The sequence below is a fragment of the Hippopotamus amphibius genome, chromosome 8 (genome assembly GCF_030028045.1).
Source record: "Hippopotamus amphibius kiboko isolate mHipAmp2 chromosome 8, mHipAmp2.hap2, whole genome shotgun sequence".
In the NCBI taxonomy this organism is placed as follows: domain Eukaryota; kingdom Metazoa; phylum Chordata; class Mammalia; order Artiodactyla; family Hippopotamidae; genus Hippopotamus; species Hippopotamus amphibius.
The window spans coordinates 140982958-141004929 of NC_080193.1; the positions used below are offsets into that span (position 1 = coordinate 140982958).

At 35.1% G+C, this 21972-nt stretch overlaps 1 protein-coding gene across 6 annotated transcripts in view; it reads right to left on the reverse strand.

The window, feature by feature from the left end:
• The window catches only part of LOC130858752 (sodium channel protein type 1 subunit alpha), an 83708-nt gene that overhangs the window by 32343 nt on the left and 29393 nt on the right, over positions 1-21972 (reverse strand). For all 6 annotated transcript variants that reach the window (XM_057745718.1, XM_057745717.1, XM_057745715.1 and 3 more), the window contains exons 13-16: positions 21319-21557; positions 18280-18453; positions 16423-16779; positions 14736-15218 (exon numbers count right to left, since the gene is read on the reverse strand). In XM_057745718.1, the coding sequence (XP_057601701.1) occupies positions 14736-15218; positions 16423-16779; positions 18280-18453; positions 21319-21557 (1253 nt within the window). The remainder of the gene's footprint in view (positions 1-14735; positions 15219-16422; positions 16780-18279; positions 18454-21318; positions 21558-21972) is intronic.

Genomic DNA, 21972 nt, shown 5'->3' on the forward strand with positions numbered 1-21972 from the left:
TTTTAGACTTGGTTTGTTACAGGGAGCTTATTTATAGGGTCTACTAGACATATAATGTGATAAAAATATATTAAAAATAAATCTGCAATTTAAGGGTCAAAAGTATACAGAACATGTGTGTATATATATATATGTGTATACACATATATATGTTTCATTTTTGAAAAATTACATATTTTAAAAGCTAGGCATATACTATTTTAAACGTGGAATTTTACTGTCGTTTTACATGTGTATATATATATATACTAACATACATATTTATTTAAGATATATATCTTAAATCATACATAGTTGAGATGCTCAACAACCTCAAAAATATTAGTATTAATATTTCATTGTGTACATTGCACATTAGTAAATATTTCTAGTGTACACTAAGCATATTAAAAATTAAAATGACCTCTATTAAAAACTCTCAGCAAAGCAACAATATAATATCAAAGGAACAGACTCTACTGAGATTTATCATTTCCACAAAGCAGCTAGAAAAGTCAAATATTAACTCATTAATTCCCATATAATCCCTAAAACTCAGATGACTTCTTCATCAAGCTTTATGTTGGAAGGACAACCTTCAGTGGATTATTCATATTTAATAAGTATAAAATTTTCTTATTAATTGTGAAATCTACTGTTAGTCAAACACTTGCCTAAGGTAGGGATGAAGGTGAAGAAACACCGGTCTAATATACTCTGAATTCTGCTTTAAAGTATGTCAAGCATAAGTTTTTATATAGATGACTAGCTATAAGGGAACAAAGGAGACATAACCTCTCATCACATATTGGGCCAAGAGAAAATTATTGTGATTGCAAATGAGTTAGAAGCAAAAAATTGCAAAATTGCATTTATAATTCCCAAGCTAGAAACGAAAATTATAAACCAAATAAATATTTTCCATTGTTAAATTTATTTTGCTGAATGAGCACAGTCCCTAATATTCTTTTGACATTAATTTTTAATGTTAAATGATAACATATTTAACAAATATTTTTAAAGTGTCTACTGGCTAAGGGAACTGTATAACTACAGTAAAAAGGTGAAGAGTTCTCTTTTGAGTCAGACAAGCTTAGGTTTAAATCACAGTTACTGGTTTTATGGACTTTAGGCAATTTTCTTGACCTCCGTAAGCTCTAGTTTCTAATGTGTAACATGATCCCTACTTCACATGGTGGATATAAGGATTGAACAAGACAACACATGGAATATGTCATTTGCTTACTGGACACATGGTAACAATTTTCATAACAGTTATAGTTTGTAATATGTGTAATTGCTAATATTTGATCTGTTCAACTAAAAAATATTAGCATACGCTAAACACCAAAATTAGGACCTGAAAAAATAAAATAGTGAATACAATAGACCCAGTACCTAATGGGTTCAAAATAAGATTAGACAAGAAACAATTGCCACACACTATGATAGGGTCAGTATAGGGTATTTTGAGAGCACCACCTAACTCAGTCTAAGAAGAACAGTGTAGGAAAAAGTGACATTTGGGGCCAGAAGGATGAGTTGGGGTGGGAGTAAGTCAGGTGAAGCAATATGGGATAAGAGAATATCCCAGATTGAGAGAACAGGGATGAAGTTCAGAACTTGATAAAGCATGGGGATTTTCAGGAAACAAAATATCAGTGCAGTTGTCTGGGGAGGGGTGGGAAGTACTATCACATGAGGCTGGAAAGGTCAGTAATGGTCACTTTTGCAGGCACTTGTAGGCCATGTTAAGAAGTATAGACTGGGAGCAATGGGCAGCTCCTGAAAGTTAGAAAGCCAAGAGAGCTGTGGCCAGATTTACCTCTTAGAAAGATCACTTATCATTATGTGGGTAGTGGACTAGTGAGGAGAATATGAATATGGGAGCCCCTTTTGGAGACTGTAGCAGTAAAACTGAGAGATGATGGAGGTATGACATTGGGTGGAAGTGGTGGGGATGCAGCGTAGACAATGACAGGTAGAGTCGGTGGTACCTGGTGATCAATTAGGTGTAATAAGGGAGAGGGAGGTTGGGTATCCATTGCTAGATGGTAGTACTCTTCATGGATAGTAGTTGCCATCTCATAGGGATCACGGGCCTGAGGAACTATATAGCTCAAGACAAGGAAATAGACAAGGGCTGAAGGGACAATCGAGGACTGAGGGAGACTGAAATTCTGCTGGCTGTACCATTAACCTGTGCCCAGTGACGAGGGCTTGGTAGTCAACACCAACTCTACAGTGGACACCTATTCTTAGTTCTTCAAGAAACAGTATCACTCATTTCAAAGAGAGGTCAGAGATAGTACCTTTTCAGACATTGCTAAAGAAATTTAATGTAATGTTTCAGAACATAAACTGTAACTGACTGCCTGGATTCTAGGCCAGGATCAATCCTTACTATTTGTGTGACTTTGGAAAGCTACTTAAACTCTTTGCATTCAATTTCCTTACATCTGTAAGTTTGGAATAATAGTATCTGTTTCATGGTGTGAAGATTGAATGACATAACACGACATGTGAAGGCCTATAAATAGTGCTTTGTCCATGGTGAACATCCAACAAATGATATCTGTTATTAACATGAACTATACTACAAAGACTCAGGTGACATTTTTGCTCACTCTGGAGCTCACTCATTGCAAAAACAAGGGTACTTTTTCCTAACTACTTTAATAATATGTTGTTTTTATTCCAAAGAGGGCTAAGTTTAATAATTCATTTTAAAAATATTTATTGAAACAGATTAGAGTAGTAATTTCACTATCACTACTGTATATTTTTGAGTCCTTTTAACTTCCAAACAGCTTTTAGATCCTCATAACATTCCTATAAGCACCACAGGATGGATGTACTCCTATTATAAATCAGGAAACGGGATAATATACAGTTAGTGATTGCCCATAATAAAGCTAAGGCCACCAGACTCTTAGTCTAGTATTCATACAAATCAGCCCAAACTCAAGAAGATATTGAGCCTTTATTATGTACCCAACATTACAGTAGGTGCTTCAGAATTTTAAAATTACATAAAACACAATTCATTGCCAAAACAACTTACTTTCTAATTGGGAAGATACGATTTTATTTGTCTTTGCATAGTCTCCGCAATTTTGCCCAGCTTTCAAAGCTCTTCAAAATCTGTCCAAGTCTCCATTCTTTACTATTAACTTTCAGTGGAAATCCATATTTCTAGCTATTTATTTCCATGAGTCAAGAAAACTTTCTGAGGTTTTAAAAACAGTACTTTAGGTTATTTGAATGTTCTTTGAAGGTTGGGGTCCATTGGGACTTAAAAAGGTGATGAAATGTGACCTATGCTATGCCTTTTCTGCTTTGGGGGACCCAAGGAGGAGAGTATAGAAAAGATAGCCCCCAAATTTGTCCTGGAATAGGGTACAGTGATGCATGAGTATATACCTTATGGACGAGGTAAAACAAGTACCAGCCTCCATTTTCCAGTGTTTCTTCATGTCAGTCTACTCTCAGTTTCCTGGAAACACTATCTGTTCCTTGAAAGCAGACACCTCTGCTTTCATCTGGATTTTACGTCCCAGCAACACCAAACTGCTAATTATTTCTAAACACACCCTATTATCCATAGCTCTAGGTTGTTACTCATTTATTCTTCCTTACTGGAATGCCCTTCAGAAAAAGAGTTTTCTTAATATTTTAAATGAGTTAACCATTATCAAGAATTTAACAAATACAATTTTAAAATTAGACAGAAAATACTAAATTTATCACTCTCTCCAGATAAACATGTAAAACAGTTTATGACAGAGGGCAGAAGGCAAACAAAAAATAAGAACAAATAGTAGAATATGTTACTAGTAATTCTTAATAGAAAACTTACCAGGAACAGTGTTGGGAATGCTATTAGTAATGATAATAATAATAACAACAACAGCTTATTGAATACTTACAATTTGCCAGACACTGTGCTAAGTCCTTTACATTCACTATCTCATTTAATAACATTCCCCCGAAAGTATGAAGTAGGTGATTTTTATCCCATTTTTGAGATGAAGAAATTGAAGATTGGATAGTCAAGTAAGGCCACACAGTATGTGGCTAAAATAGAATTATATAACCCAGTATTTGGCTTCAGAGAATACTCCACTACTAACAACTTTATAATTATGGCCTCATATGTCTAAAAAAATGCTTCAAAAATGGATAATAAACTATGAGTACTGGTAAAGACCCCAAATACCCAAAACAATCTTGAGAAAGAAAAATGGAGCTGGAGGACTCAAGCTCCCTTACTTCAGACCATACTACAAAGCTACAGTAATCAAGACGGTATGGTACTGGCACAAAAACAGAAATACAGATCAATGGAACAGGATAGAAAGCCCAGAGATAAACTATGGTCAACTAATCTAATGACAAAGGAGGCAAGGAAATACAATGGAGCAAAGGCAGCCTCTTCAATAAGTGGTACTGGGAAAACTGGACAGCTACATGGAAAAGAATGAAATTAGAACACTCCCTAACACCATACACAAAAATAAACTCAGAATGGATTAAAGACCTAAATGTAAGGCCACACACTATAAAACTCCTAGAGGAGAACATAGGAAGAACACTCTTTGACATAAATAACAGTAAGATCTCTTTTGATCCACCCCCTAGAGTAATGGAAATAGAAACAAAATAAATAAATGGGACTTAATGAAACTTCAAAGCTTCTGCACAGCAAAGGAAATGATAAGCAAGTCAAAAAGACAACCCTCAGAATGGGAGAAAACATTTGCAAACGAATCAACAGACAAAAGATTAATCTCCAAAATATATAAACAGTTCATCCAGCTCAATATCAAAAAAACAAACAAACAACCCAATCAAAAAATGGGCAGAAGACCTAAATAGGCATTTCTCCAAAGAAGACATCCAGATGGCCAAGAGGCATGTGAAAAGTTGCTCAGCATCACCAATTATTAGAGAAATGCAAATCAAAACTACAATGAGGTATCACCTCACACCATTTAGAATGGGCATCATCAGAAAATCTACAAACAGTAAATGCTGGAGGGTGTGGAGAAAAGGGAATGCTCTTGCACTGTTGGTGGGAATGTAAATTGATACAGCCACTGTGGAGAACAGTATGGAGGTTGCTTGCAAAACTAAAAATAGAATTACCATATGACCCAGCAATCCCACTCCTGGGCATATACCCAGAGGACACCATAATTCAAAAAGACACGTGCACTCCAATGTTCATTGCAGCACTATTTACAATAGCCAGGACGTGGAAGCAACCTAAATGTCCATCAACAGATGAATGGTTAAAGAAGATGTGGTACTTATATACAATGGAATATTACTCAGCTGCAAAAAGGAATGAAACTGGGACATTTGTAGAGACATGGATGGACCTAGAGACTGTCATACAGAGTGAAGTGAGTCAGAAAGAGAAAAACAAATATCGTATATTAACACATATATGTGGACTATGGAAAAATGGTACAAATCAACTGGTTTGTAAGGCAGAAGTAGAGGCACAGATGTAGGGAACAAACGTATGGACACCAAGTGGGGAAAGCAGGGAGGGCTGGGGGGGAATGAATTGGGAGATTGGGATTGCCATATATACATTACTAATAAGAAAAAAAATACCAAATTGCACACTCTAAAAATCTGCAGTTTACTGCATGTTAACTGTATTTCAATAAACATTCTTAAAAAAAATGGATAATAAACTATGAGGACCAGTTATTTTAACCCAAGGCACTAATGTAATTTCAATAATGTCCATTGTAGATAAGACTCATTATTGAAATTTAGGAATGGAAATGTTAATATATTAAAGTGGAATATGTCTAAAAGAGGTCACGACAGGTAATATTTTGAGTCAATAAAGTATGTCCCAGTATGGAAATTCATATTTAAAGGTCAAAAGTTATCTTTGTAAAATGCAAATGTATGTATGCATGTATATACATGTATATGTGTATTTGTATACATATACATTTATGAAGAGAGTCATCTTTCTAAATGCATATATGTACATATATAGGCAGAATCATGGCTCATTTGTATCCTTCATTATATAATACATTCCTTAACACATGGTTACTGCTGAATAAATGACGGTAGGCAAAAGAATAAAGGCCAAAACAGAAAAATCAAAATGGCAAAGTTACTTTAACATATTATAGCCTGCATTCCTAATGTAGAATAAAGAATCTTCATCTTTTGGGGTATCTATTTTCAATTTAATCCCACTAAAAGCAGAGCATCTCATGATTTGTGCCTTGCTTTGATGAAGTGAGTACAATATAAGACTAGGGAAGCAATGAAGAGAAATAATTTTGTATGGGTTTATTTCTAACCAAGAAGGAAGACATGGTAAAGAAAAGTGCCAGGAAATTTGGGAAAATATGGTAATCTATAAAAGAATATTTATAAAAAGCCAGATTCAAAAATGAATGGAAGAAATTGAAATGTTATGGGGATGAATAGAAGGTTCAGTATTTAATATAAAAATATCAGTGGGATGAGAAACAACTGTATTTCAACAGCAATTCATGGGAAAAAGACAAGGATTATTATTTTCCTAGAAGCTCAATATAAATTGACAAGATGAAATGTTTAACAAAGATAAAAACAGCAAAATTCAATGTTAGATTGAATCAAGAAAAAAATGGAGTCTGAATCATGGGAAATAAAACTATATTTTCAAGAATGCTATCATCAGAGTAACTGTGATGAATACCTTCAAACTGCTTCTATTAAAAAGAGTTAAACGAGCTGCAAAAGTTTGATTTGAGTGCCTACTCTCTACCAAAAATGTATAAGTACATATATCACAACATAAAAGGAGAGACATGCATGCATATCAGTGGTTATAATACTGTGATATTTTGTAAGATGCATGAGCCTAGAGCATGAGTTGTTTATTACCCATACTTTGTGCTTTGTGTCTCTGGGAACCAAAAAAGAAGCCATACATTCTGCCTATGGTCAGGAAGTCTCCATGATCACTACCTTTAAGGAACTGAAACAGTGTTACTCACACTTAAAGAACTCTTAAATTCAGGCCCTTCACCAATGGACCTAGTGGTTGTACTCTAATTAGAAAAGCAATGCATTATAGTTCAGCACAGGCAGCAAAAGATTTAGTCACTAGTTCTTCCTAAATGTGCAATGTTCTCTGATATCATTATTTCATTTAATTAAATTATTTTTAAATTACTGGTATGATAAATTAGTTTATCAACTCCTACTGGGTTATGACTCATAATTTGAGAAATAGTGCATTAAATTATCTCTAAAGTTTCTACTAACAACATTTAAATTATCAATTAATGCAGTGTTTGAAGATATAAAATGACAGAGTATTAAGAAACAGAACTTCCTCCAGTGGTTCAGTGGATGGTCACTTAATAAAGAGATTAGTGTTTCTGCTAGCCCTGATCAATACAAACAAAAATGTATGAATATAAATCATGTCAAGTTTTTGCAGAATAGTATTTGTTATGGATGATTTTTATACTAAAACAGTTTTGTGTAATTAAAATCTCACAACAAACAAAAGTCCACGACCAGATGACTTCACATATGATTTCTACCAAACATTTAGAGGAGAATTTACAATGTATCCTTCTCAAAGTATTCCAAGATACTACAGAGGAAGGAACACTTCCAAACTCATTCTATGAAGCCAGCATCACCCTGATACTAAAACCAGACACAGATATCACTGATGAACATAGATGCAAAAATCCTCAACAAAATACTAGCGAACCAAATCTAACTATACAGTAAAAGGATCATACACTATGATCAATTGGGATTTATCCCAGGGATGCAAGGATTTTTCAATATCTGCAATCAATCAATGTGATACACCACACTAACAGACTGAAAAGTAAAAACTATATGATCATCTCAATAGATGCAGAAAAAGCTTTTGGTAAAATTCAACATCCATTTATGATAAACCCTCTATACCCACTTTGTGGAGAGTTAACACATTTCAACATAATAAAGGCCATATATGACAAACCCACAGCTAACATCATACTCAATGGTGAAAAGCTGAAAGCATTTCCTCTAAGATCAGGAACAAGATAAGGATGTCCACTCTTGCCACTCTTATTTAACACTGTTTTGGAAGTCCTAACCACAGCAATCAGAGAAGAAAAAGAAACAAAAGGAGTCCAAATTGGAAAGAAGTAAAACTGTCACTGTTTGCAGATGACATGATGCTATACACAGAAAATCCTAAAGACACCAGCAGAAAACTACAAGAGCTCATCAATGAATTTGGTACAGTTGCAGGATAGAAAATTAATATACAGAAATCTGTCATATTCTTATCCAATAACAACAAACTATCAGGAAGAGAAATTAAGGAAACAATCCCATTTACTATTGCATCAAAGAGAATAAAATACTTAGGAATAAACCTACCTAAGGAGGCAAAAGACCTGTACTTGGCAAAAGAAACTGAAGATAACACAAACAGATGTAAATATATACCATGTTCTTGGATTGGAAGAAATGATATTGTTAAAATGATCATCTTACACAAAGCAACCTACAGATTCAATGCAATCCCTATCAAAATACCAATGGCGTTCTTCACAAAACTAGAACAAATAGTTTTAAAATTTGTATGGAAACCCAAAAGATCCCAAATAGACAAAACAATCTTGAGAAAGAAAAACAGAGCTTGAGGAATCATGCTTCCTGACTTTAGACTATACTACAAGGCTACAGTCTTCAAAAAGTATGGTACTGGCACAAAAGCAGACACATAGATCAATGGATAGAGAGCCCAGAAATAAGCCCACACACTTATGGTCAGTTAATCTATGACATAGCAGGCAAGAATATACAATGGAGAAAAGACAGTCTCTTCAATAAGTGATGCTGGGAAAACAAGACAGCTACATGTAAAGAATGAAATTAGAAGATTCTCTAATACCATATACAAAAATAAACTCAAAATGGATTAAAGAGCTAAATGTAAGACTTGAAACTATAAAACTCCTAGAGGAAAACATAGGCAGAATACTCTTTGACACAAATTGTAACAATATTTCTTTGGATCTGTCTCCTAAAGCAAAGGAAATGAAAGCAAAAATGAACAAATGGGACCTAATTATACTCAAAATCTTTTGCACAGCAAAGGAAACCATTGACTAAATGAAATGACAACCTACTGAATAGGAGAAAATATTTGCAGATGATATAAGGGGTTACTATCTAACATATATAAACAGCTCATGCAACTCAACATCAAAAAATACAAAAACAAAAAACTAGCCACATTAAAAAATGGACAGAAGAGCTGAATAGACATTTTTCTGATGAGGAAATGCAGATGGCCAATAGGCACATGAAAAAATGCTCAACACCACTAACTCATCAGGGAAATGCAAAATGAAACCACAATGAGATATCACCTCACACCTGTTAGAATGGCTATCATCAAAAAGAATACACATAACAAATGTTGGTGAGGATGTGGAGAAAAGGGAACCCTGTTCACTGTTGGTGGGCATGTAAATTGGTGCAGCCATGTGGAAAACAGTAAGGAGGTTTCTCAGAAAACTAAAATTAGAACTACCATATAGTGCAGCAGTTCCATTCCCAGGAATATATGTGAAAAAAACCAACAAAAAAAACCTAATTTTAAAAGATACATGTACTCCAATGCAGCATTATTTACAATTCCCAAGATATGGAAGCAACCTAAGTGTTCATCAACAGATGAATAGATAAAGAAGATGTGGTACATACATGTAATGGAGTACTACTCAGTCATAAAAAAGAATGAAATTTTGCCATTTGCAGCAACATGGTTGGACTCAGAGAGCATTATGCTAAGTGAAATTAGTCAGAGAAAGATAAATACTGTATGATATCACTTATATGTGGTATCTAAAAAATGCCGAAAAAACTAGTGAATATAACAAAAAAGTTCACAGATATAGAGAACTAGTGGTTACCAGTGGGCAGAGGGAAGAGGGAGGGGCAATATAGGGGTAGAGGAGTAAGAGGTATAAGCTATTAGGCAGAAAATAAGCTACAAGGATATATTGTAAAACACAGGAAATATAGCCAATATTTTACAATAACTATTAATCGAGTATAACCTTTAAGAATTGTGAATCACTATTACATTGTACACCTGTAACATATAATATTGTACATCAATTATACTTCAATAGAAAAGTAAAAATATTTTAATGCAACAGATAGTATGTAGTAGTTATTAGTCTTTATCAAATATTAAATAAAGGTCTGAAGATTCAAGAAAAAGAAAATCAGACCAGGAAGAATACTGCCAAATTTATTTTAACAGAACCTTAGGACAAATTTTATAAATATAACAATTAAAAACATCTCCAGCCTCCTAGATTCTTTAGCAAAACTCAAGCTTTTAATGAACAAACTTTGAACTGAGAAAATATTCAAATTAAAAATGCTGAAAAAATTCCATGATGCTTTGCAGAAATGATCTGTAATTTTTTTCTCCTAAATTCATTTCCATAGACATGTGAAATGTAATGAGGATGTACCCACAATTACATCTCTACATGCTTTCTCTCCCCATATTATTACACAAATCTGATTTACCTACGAAGACCACAGGCTGGGGTCAAGGCAGCAGCTTCTAGCTCTATAATTAGCCCCACTCTGAAGAGTAGTTGATGACCTACCCTATTCAGAGACTTAATATAAAAGCTTGAAACATCTTTAAAGGGACATAAGCAATAATTCAAAAGAATGTCACATGCTTATGATATCTTATTTGAACAACTGTCAAAATGCATTACCTTGGACCTGGCAATATTCTAGTAGAACTGTATCCCTAATGACATATCTTTGATAGTCTTTGATCCTCTGAATATTTAAATATTTAGTATTTAAAGTATTTTAAAATATTTAGACCATATGAATTAATATAATCCATCACATCAAGAGTCTAAAGAAGAAACATCACATGATGATATCAGTGGATGCAGAGGAAACATTTGACAACAAACAGTACCCATACATGATAAAATCTATCAGTTAACTAGGAATAGAGAGAAACTTCCTCAATTTGATAAAGACCATCTGCAAAAAACCTTCAGCTAACATTATACTTAATAATGAGAAACTAAAAGCTTTCCTAAGATCAGGAACAAGACAAGCATATCCCTCCTCACTACTCCTTTTCAACACTTTACTGGAAGTCATAACTAGTGCAATAAGACAAGAAAAGGAAACAAAAGTATACTGATTAGGAAGCAAGAAGTAAAACTTTGTTGGCAGATGACATGATTTTTTATATAGAAAATCCAAAGAATCTACAAAACATACCAAACCAAACAAAACAACAACAACAAAAAACCCCCAAAAACCTCTTGGAACTAATAAGTGATTATAACAAGGTTGCAGAATACAAAGTTAATATACAAAAGTTCATCACTTTCCTATGGACTAACATTTAACAAGTGGAGTTTGAAATTGAAAAATACCATTTACATTAGCACCCCATAAATAAAATACTTAGATACAAATCTAATATGTACAAGATCTATATGAGGAAAACTCTAAAACTCTAATGAAAGAAACAAAGAACTAAATAAACTGGGAAATATTCTATGTTCATGAATAGGAAGACTCAATATTCTCAAGATGTCAGTTTTTCCCAACTTGATCTATATTGATCTATTGATCAATGCAATCTCAATCAAACTCCTGGCAAGTTATTTTGTCAATATTTACAAACTGATTCTAAAGTGTATACGAAGAGGCAAAAGGCCTAGAATAGCTAACACAATAGCGAAGGAAAAGTACAAAGTCAGGATTGCCACTACCTACTTCAAGATTTACTATAAAGCTATAGTAATCAAGACAGTGTGGTATGCGTGAAAGAACAGACAAACAGATCAACAGAATAGAAAAGAAAGCCCAGAAATAGACCCACATGAATATGATCAACTGATCTTTGATAAAGGAGCAAAGGCAATATTATGGAGCAAAGACAGTCTTTTCCAACAAATGGTGCTAGAAATATTGGATACAGACCTTATACTCTTCACAAAAATTAACTCAAAATGGATCACAGACCTAAATGTAAACATGCAAAGCTATAAACCTCCTAGAAGATAACATAGGAGAAAATATAGATGATCTTGGACAAGGTGATGACTTTTTAGATACAATAGCAAAAGCATAATACACAGAGAGAAATGGTAAACTAGACTTCATTAAAAGTAAAAATATCCGCTCTGTGAAAGACATTGTAAAGAGAGTAAGAAGACAAGCCATGTTAGGAGAAAATATTTGCAAAAACAAAGCTAATAAAGGGCTGCTATTCAAAATATACAAAGAATTCTCAAAACTCAACAATAAGAAAACAAACAACTTGCTCAAAAAATAGGTCAAAGCTCTTAACAGATATCTCATCAAAGAAGACATACAGATGACAAAGAAGCATATAAAAAGATGCTTCACATCATATGGCATCAGAAAATGTAAATTAAAAAAAAAATGGGACTTCCCTGGTGGCTCAGTGGTTAAGAATTTGCCTGCCAATGCTGGGGACACAGGTTCAAGCCCTGGTCCGGGAAGATCCCACATGCTGTGGAGCAGCTAAGCCCGTGTGCCACAACTACTGAGCCTGCACCCTAGAGCCCACGAACCACAACTACTGAGCCCACGTGCCTAGAACCCGTGCTCTACAGCAAGAGAAGCCACCTCACTGAGAAGCCCGTCCACTGCAATGAAAAGTAGCTCTCCGCAACTAAAGAAAGCCTGCATGTAGCAAAGAACACCCAACACAGCTAATAAATAAATAAATTTAGAAAAATAAAAAATAAAAAAAATGTGGTACTACTACACACCTATTAGAATAGCCAAAATCCAGAACACTGACAACACCAAATACTGTGGGGCAACAAGAGCTCTCATTCATTGCTAGTGAGAGTGCACAACTGTACAGCCACTTTGGAAGACAGTCTGACAAAATATTTCTTACAAAATAAAACTTCTACTTAGCATACCATCCAGCAATTGCCATCCTTGGCATTTAACCAAATGAGTTAAATACTTATATACACACAGAAATCTGCACATGGATGTTTATAGCAGCTTTATCCACAATTGGCCAAACTTGGAAGCAACCAAGATGTTTTTCAGTAGGTGAATGGATAAATAAACATTCAGACAATAAGACAGTACTTAGCACTAAAAGAAATGAACAAAATCAAGCCACAAGTAGACATGGAAGAAACTTAAATGCATATTACTTAGTAAAGGAAGTCAGTCTGAAAAGGCTACATTCTGTATGACTCCAACTATATGACATTCTGGAAAAGGCAAAAACAGTTACAGATCAGTGGTTGCCAGGGGTTAGTATAGAGGGAAGGATGAATAGGCAGAGCACAGAGGATTTTAGACCCATGAAACTGCTCTGCGTGATACCATAATGGTGGATAAACATCTTTACACATTTGCCCAAACTCACAAAATGGACAATCCCAAGAATGAATCCAAATGTAAACTATGGACTCTGGGTGACAATGACACATCAATGTAGATTCAGCAACTGTAACGGCTATACCTCTCGGGTAGGGGATGGTGATGATGTGGGAGATTATATATGCGTGGGGCCAGGGAGTGTGTGGAAATTCTTCTGCCTTCCTCTCAATTTTCTGTGAATCTAAAACTGTTCTAAGAAATAAAGTCTTTAAATATATTTTTTAAAATTTGGACTACGTAATCTAAAGTACCTTACCATTTTTGAGACTTCCACACAATAAGTAGGAAGTGAAAGTGTTTTGTTCTAGACTTCTTTGGAATTATTTTTAATATCCGTTAGAGTTTTAGCTTAATATTTCTAAGTCGGTTGCTATGGACTGAGTTGTATTCCCTCAAAATTAATATTTTGAAGGCCTAACTCCCAAGGTGACTCTATTTGGAGATAAGTCCTGTCTAGTAGTGACAAAGCTTAAGTAAGTTCATAAAGGAGAAATCTTAATCTAACAGGGCTGGTGCTCTTATAAGAAGAAGAGAGACCAGAGCTATTTCTCCACACCCACGCGTTGAGGAAAGGTCACATGAGGACACAGAAGGCAGCTCTCTGCACCCCAAGAAGAGAGCTCTCCCCAGACACTGACCCTCCGAACACCTTGACATTGGACTTTCCAGTCTCCAGAAATGTGAGAAAATACAGTTTGATTGTTTCAGCCATCCAGTGTGAGGTACACTGTTATGGCAGCCTGGAAAATTAATATGCTGATCAATGTAATTTTAATCAGAGGAATGACATAGACTATTTCTTGCTATGTTCTCCTCCATGCAGTGAGCTAGTGAGATGCAGTGTAAGATATACAGAACTCATAAACAAAGATTATAAATTCAATTCTCAGCTATACCCCCTCATTAGCTATATGGCCTTAAACTTTCTAAGCTAGTTTCTTATCTGAAAAGTTAGAATAATAACACATTCTTTGAGTTTATTATAAGGATTAAATCTGATGATTCTTGTTCACTTCTTGGATCCTTCATTCATCATCTAACAAATATCCACTACGTAGGATGAGAAAACTTACACATACACTATATTATTCTTAAATTTATTAATCACTTCACTGAGCTTAAGTCTTTGGTTCTTCGATGTAATAATATTTTATATTATGGCAAAAATATTCTACATGGAGAATATATAATCATAAATTCAGGCAATATAATACATGTACATACATATACATTTATACCCACCCACATCTGTAAAATCTTACCTCTTTGCTTTCTTCCAGATCCGATTCACTACTGAAGTCCTCTGTGTTTAAATTTTCAAAGTCAGACTCTCCGACAGCAATTGGTACAGTCACAGTGAGGCTGGGGTTGTTTATGAACGACATGTAATCACTTTCATCGATAATGTATTTTTCAACACTGCTGCCGGTTCCTATTCCACTTGTGGTTCCATTTACATCTTTAAGATAGTCAAGATCTTTCCCAATTTCTGCTGTATGATTGGACATACAATTGTCTCTCTTGTTGTTTAGATCATCAAGTGGTTTAATTTCATCTAAAATCTTTTGTTTTCTCACAAAGGATTGTTGAATAAATTCATAGATTTTTCTCTTCACAAAAGCTATTCCCTTGTGCATCCTATCCACAGCAATTTGGAGATTGTTCATTTCATTATCATCATCAGTGGCTGCAAGGTTGTCTGCACTAAATGAACTCAGGAGCAAGGCCAAAAAGAGGTTCAGGACCTTAAAAAGAATACAAACACGATTATAATTTCATCCCGATGTGAAGAAGAGCAGATTAGGATCACTTATTCCTTGAACTGAGGAGGAAACTATAAGTTCTAACAACCAGACGAGAAAGAAACATCACAGCACAGAGATCAGAAGCGGGGTGATCTGAATTTGTGATCTGGCTTGACAGCTACGTCACGATTCATCTGTGGGGAAAGACATGATATCTGTTGGTCTCAAGTTCCCCTACTTACAAAACGAAGATGTTGAATGAGCTGACCTCAGGGGTCACAAAATTTAAAATTGTATGATTAAAAGAAACAAGATTTATACATGTTCTATATATGAGTTCTAAACTTAAAATTCATTAGTGTTTAAAATTATGCATTTAAATGCATTTTACAGTTTCTTTTTTGATGAAGAGAGATATTAAATTGGATATTAATTGAAAAATAACCATTATGACCCAGAATGAGAATTATTCTGGGCTTAACATAGGCATCAACGCATGTGTTCTTGACCTATTGTATTTCTCATATTCCTCCGCTGACTAATTAGGACAACTTTTATAAACAATCACTAATATTTCCATGAGACTGGCATATTAGTGTACATATCCTTTGGAGTATATTACACATTTCTATACTATAACAGTAATATCCCAAACTTAAGAGAGAAGATTGGTCAGTTACTCCATTTGGGTAACCTCAGGCAACAGTAGCCAACGTCTGTTTTGACATAGAGCCACTAAAGGATTGAGTAACCCAGGTTGGTTCATGCACCTGCCACATGATACAGAGTGACTGAATGCTGTCTACCATGAATGGGCAATAGGAACATTTAAAAGTACTGCTTTTTAGTCCTATTCTGGCAAGTAAGGTAGGGTTTACTCTCAATTTATTTTTTCAGATTTCTCCCTTCCCTGGATCTGAATTTGTAAGATGTTCCCAACATATCCTTGTAGACCTGTCTTCAATATGATACTCTACAGGAATTCACATAATAAATGTGATGAAGTGACTGACAAAATGAAGCTGAGTATAAACACTGCAGGGTCACTGCTATATGGTTGGGTTGTCAAAGTGAGACTATAAGTGTACCCAAGGTAAGAGACTTTTAAAATTAATAATCATAGTTTCTGTTCTGGACAAAATGGTCATCATTTCATTATGCTCTTAATCTGTTTCTGTAACACAAATCTTAAATGGGTACATACCACTAGGTTTCCAATGACCATGACCATCATGAAGACAGTAAGGCACATAGCTTGGCCGGCGACCTCCATGCAGTCCCACATGGTCTCTATCCACTCTCCACACAGCACCCGGAACACAATCAGGAAGGAGTGGAAGAAGTCATGCATGTGCCAGCGCGGGAGCTCACACTCACTGTTGATCTTGCAGACACAATCTTTGTAGCTCTTACCAAAGAGCTGCATGCCGACCACGGCAAAAATGAAGACGATGATGGCCAACACCAAGGTGAGGTTCCCCAGAGCCCCCACCGAATTGCCAATGATCTTGATCAGCATGTTCAGGGTGGGCCAGGATTTTGCCAACTTGAAAACTCGGAGCTGGAAAATAAAACAAATAATATATATTATTATGATCAGTCTGAAAAAGCATTACACATATTGAGGTTTACCAAGGAATGACAATTAAAATCAAACTAAGTATGGTGATGGATGTTAACTGGATTTATTGTAGTGATCACTGTGCAATATATACAAATATTGAATCATGTTATATGAAACTAATTTAATGTTATTTCAATTATACCTCAATAAGAAAGATATATATATAACAAAAGACATTAAAAACAAAAACAAAAAAAACTAGTGGATGTCCTGGACCACTGATTGCAGAACTTACAATCTACCAATCTTGACTGGGGAAATATGCAAGAGCCACCTTGCATTCTTACACTTTGCTTTCCAGACTTTTAAATCCATCTACCTCTGGACTTTAACCAGTTAAAAATTACTTGGGCCATTGCGTTGTCATAGCACCACTCTCCTAAGCAAAATGCGTAGAAAGCAGGCTGTCTGGACGTCTTTGTGCCAATGCTTGGCTTTACTCCAAGACACATTTCCTAATCTATCTGGGACAGAGAGCTGTGAGCAAATGTTTCACTTTACCAACAAGCAGTAAAGGTCTTCCCATAGGGAGCTTCATATCTTAAAAAAATAAAAACATCTGCCTTATCCTTGATCACTTTCAGGCTCATGGCTAATTTTTGGACCCACCTAGGAAGAATCTGATTCTTCCACATTTTAACCATGTAGATCATTTTCCCTGAGAGTGAATTTTTAGTGATTACTTGGGGACCAACTGTCCTTAATTTGTTTTGTGAAGGTGGTTTTAAGGCATACCAGGCTTGACACTAATATTAATATCTGATCTTAATGATCTCTGCCCAAAGATACTCATTTGTCAATAGCATGCAAAGTAACAACACACTGAGCCCTCCTATAAGTAGAGAAAAGTGCTTATTATTCATAATGCTCCTTTGGAGAACTGACATAACTAGATGCACCTGCATTTAAAATCTTGGAATACTTCCCATTACTATATAATTCTTTCCCTGATTGCAAGGACATATATGTGAATCAGTGGACACAGTAAGTAATCCTACAGATTTCACTCCTCTGATTTTGGGAGGAAGCATATTTTCCAGAGGTAGAATTAGGAAGAGTTTCTACATGCACGTCTTGTATCTGATTGTCAGCCACCACTACAAAAGGGTGTTTATATTTTCAAAGTACTATTAAAATGCAATACATTTTCATTAAAACATTTTCTTAGATCCAGAAATATTAACTGTCATCATCTCTAGAAACAGTTAATCAGAATGGTAACTGAGTGATACTTTATGTGACTATGATTTTTGCAATAAAGTTTTTTCTAAATAAGTGGGAATAATTTTTTTCCATTTAGGGACTATTTTTGACAATGCAAATGTTACACAAAAACTCAAAATGTTAATGGTGTGTGGTAAAACCTATAATGCAAGAACCCTGATTGCTGGAAAGGTTTTTGTCTTTGTGTTGTTTTTTTGTTTTTTGTTTTTTTACCAATCGGAATGAACGGAGAACTGATAATCCTTCCACGTTGGCCAGGCCAAGTTCTACCAGGCTAAGTGTCACAATAAAACCATCAAAGATATTCCAGCCTTCTTGGAAATAATAGTAAGGATCCATGGCAATGATTTTCAGAAACATTTCTGCTGTAAAGATCCCAGTGAAGACCTAAGATCAAAACAAAGTTACTCTCATTTCATCAGATAGTGATGAAGTAGAATGACATATTTCCTCTTAGAACAAAATGTGTACACTAGTATTAATTCTATGACTACCTTACATTTGCATAGTAATTTACACTTGATGAAAAGCTCTCATATATGTTATTTCATTTTATCCTCAACAGAAATGCTTTTAAACACATACTGCAGGTATTATATTACTTTACTGATGAGGAGAGAAGTCTTCAGATGGGTGAAATGACTTGCCCAATATCAACTAGAAAATGGCAAAACTAGGATTTGAGAGCAAGTCTATTTTTAATCAGTGTTCTTCCCATTACATCAAACTGCATTTTCCTCCAGCCTTCATATAGCACAGGTACTGACAAGATTTTGCTCATAAACAGTTTTAATTCCCTATAAGCTAAAAATTCCCATTTCCATCTAATCAGATAGTTATCATTATACATGTGTATCTATATTACATATGTGCATTACTGTTAACAGGATTTGTTATGCACATGAAAAAATTAATTTTACTTCCATAGTATAAATACTACACCTTTAGAAATAGGAATGCTATAATTTAGGATGCTTTACATGTTTTGCTTTCCACCATCAAAAACCTTAAACCTCAAAACAAATATTATGGAAAATGCATACATTATGTTAGAGACCATTCTTTCAGCAAATAAAAGCTAATATTCCTAAGTTGAGTCAACAAACATTTTAATAATTTATGTTTTTTAAGCACAGAAGAGAAAGAATTAAGTGGCGACCTTCACCAAAAATGGCCTTGCTGCCACAGTGATCAAGACAGTATGGTATTGGCACAAAAAAAGAAAGGAAGATCAATGGAACAGAATAGAGAACCCAGAGGTAAACCCAAGCACATATAGGCACCTTATCTTTGACAAAGGAGGCAAGAATATACGATGGTAAAAAGCCTCTTCAATAAGTGGTGCCTGGAAAATTGGACAGCTACATATAAAAGAATGAAATTAGAATACTTCCTAACACCATACACAAACATAAACCCAAAATGGATTAAAGACCTAAATGTAAGGCCAAATACTATAAAACTCCTAGAGGAAAACATAGGCAGAACACTCTATGACGTACATCAAAGCAAGATCCTTTTTGACCCACCTCCTAGAATCATGGAAATAAAATCAAGAATAAAAAAATGGGACCTCATGAAACTGAAAAGCTTTTGCACAGCAAAAGAAACCATAAACAAGACAAGAATACAACCCTCAGAATGGGAGAAAATACTTGCCAATGAAGCAACAGACAAAGGATTAATCTCCAAAATATACAAGCAGCTCATTCAGCTTAATACCAAAGAAGCAAATAACCCAATCCACAAATGGGCGGAAAACCTAAATAGACATTTCTCCAAAGAAGACATACAGGTGGCTAACAAACATATGCAAAGATGCTCAACATCACTAATCATTAGAGAAATGCAAGTCAAAGCCACAATGAGGTATCACCTCACACCAGTCGGAATGGCCATCATCCAAAAACCTAGAAACAATAAATGTTGGAGAGGGTGTGAAGAAAAGGGAACCCTCTTTCACTGTTAGTGGGAATACAAGTTGGTACAGCCACTATGGAAAACAGTATGGAGGTTTCTTAAAAAACTAAAAATAGAACTACCATATGATCCAGTAATCCCACTTCTGGACATATACCCAGAGAAAACCATAATCCAAAAAGAAACATGTCCCATAATGTTTATTGCAGCACTATTTACAATAGCCAGGACATGGAAGCAACCTAAATGCCCATCACCAGATGAATGGATAAAGAAGATGTGGCACATATATACAATGGAATATTACTCAGCCATAAAAAGGAATGAAATGCAGCTATATGTAATGAGGTGGATAGACCTAGAGACTGTCATACAGAGTGAAGTAAGCCAGAAAGAGAAAAACAAATACTGTATGCTAACTCATATATATGGAATCTAAAAAAAAAAAAGGTACTGATGAACCCAGTGACAGGGCAAGAATAAAGATGCAGATGCAGAGAATGGACTGGAGGACACGGGGTTGGGGGGGCAGGGGGCAAAGGGGAAGCTGGGATGAAGAGAGAGAGTAGCGTAGACATATATACACTACCAACTGTAAAATAGATAGCTAGTGGGAAGTTGCTGTATAACAAAGGGAGATCAACTCGATGATGGATGATGCTTTAGAGGGCCAGGACAGAGAAGGTGGGAGGGAGTCACGGGAGAGAGGGGATATGGGGATATATGTATAAATACAGCTGATTCACTTTGGTGTACCTCAAAAGCTTGTACAAGAGTGTAACGCAATTATATGCCAATAAAGAGCTTAAAAAAAATGGCTTTGCTAATCATATAATACACAAAATGTACTGGACGTTTTCAATATTTTATGGTTTTGATCTAGAATAGATGGATTAAACAATATATACCCTACCTAGATCCTGGAAGTGGAAAAGCTGAAGACATTTTTGAGTTGTTAAATTATTGCTTATAATGATGATGACTAAGCAAGATAAAAAGACCTGCAATTTCATTTTAGCCTTCATTTCAAAAACTGTGTCCTTAAACTATGAACTGCTTCTGTACCTTGAAATAGTTATAAATATCAATATTGACTTTTCAACTAGTACTGTACGCCTGTGCCTATTGTTCTCTTTCTCAGTTTCTGCTTTGATCTTAAGTGCTGTTATTTCTGGCAAAAAGTAGGCTGTAGCCAGCTAGACATAATTTCCATCTTTTGAGAGCCAGGAAGTAGAAAGGGTGGTGGAAAGACTGCTGTAAGATATTAAATGTAAACAGTTTCTCAAACTGAAAATTTGAAGACTGAACACATTTACCTTCCAATATGCTTACCAGATTTCCTACTGTAAGCACATTATTGAAATGATCTGTCATGGGGTAGTGCTCCATGGCCATGAAAAGAGTATTTAAGACAATGCAGATGGTGATGGCCAGGTCAACAAACGGGTCCATCACAACCAGGTTGACGATATGTTTCACTTTTAACCAATATGGCGAACAGTCCCAGATTAGAAATATGTTGGAAAATTTATACCAACAGGGTGGGCATTTCTGCCTGGATTCTTCAAGTTCTACATTAAAAGAAATAAATAAAAACAACCACCAAAAGATATTTTTACACACACATAGTCCTTTTTGATTGACTAGACTTCTTTTCAGTAACCAGCACATTTTCATTTGCTAGTCAACCTCTTTTGTATTTGATTAAAAAAAAGAAAACTATAGGATTTAATCTTTAGACTCCCCCAAATATTTCTTCAGATAGAAAACACAGAATAGGGCTATCAAAGAAAGGTTTTCTTCTCTTATACATTGTTACTGTGATTCCATATTTGGCTTTAAGTTACATGAATGGTCTTTTAAATGAAGTCTCAACAGGAACATGGGTTAGGGTAATGAAGATACTGTGTGTAGTCTTGTGTTAATGTCTGGCTATGCTGTCATCCTCAGGCTATAAAAGATAGGATGTAGAGATAGGGTAGAGCC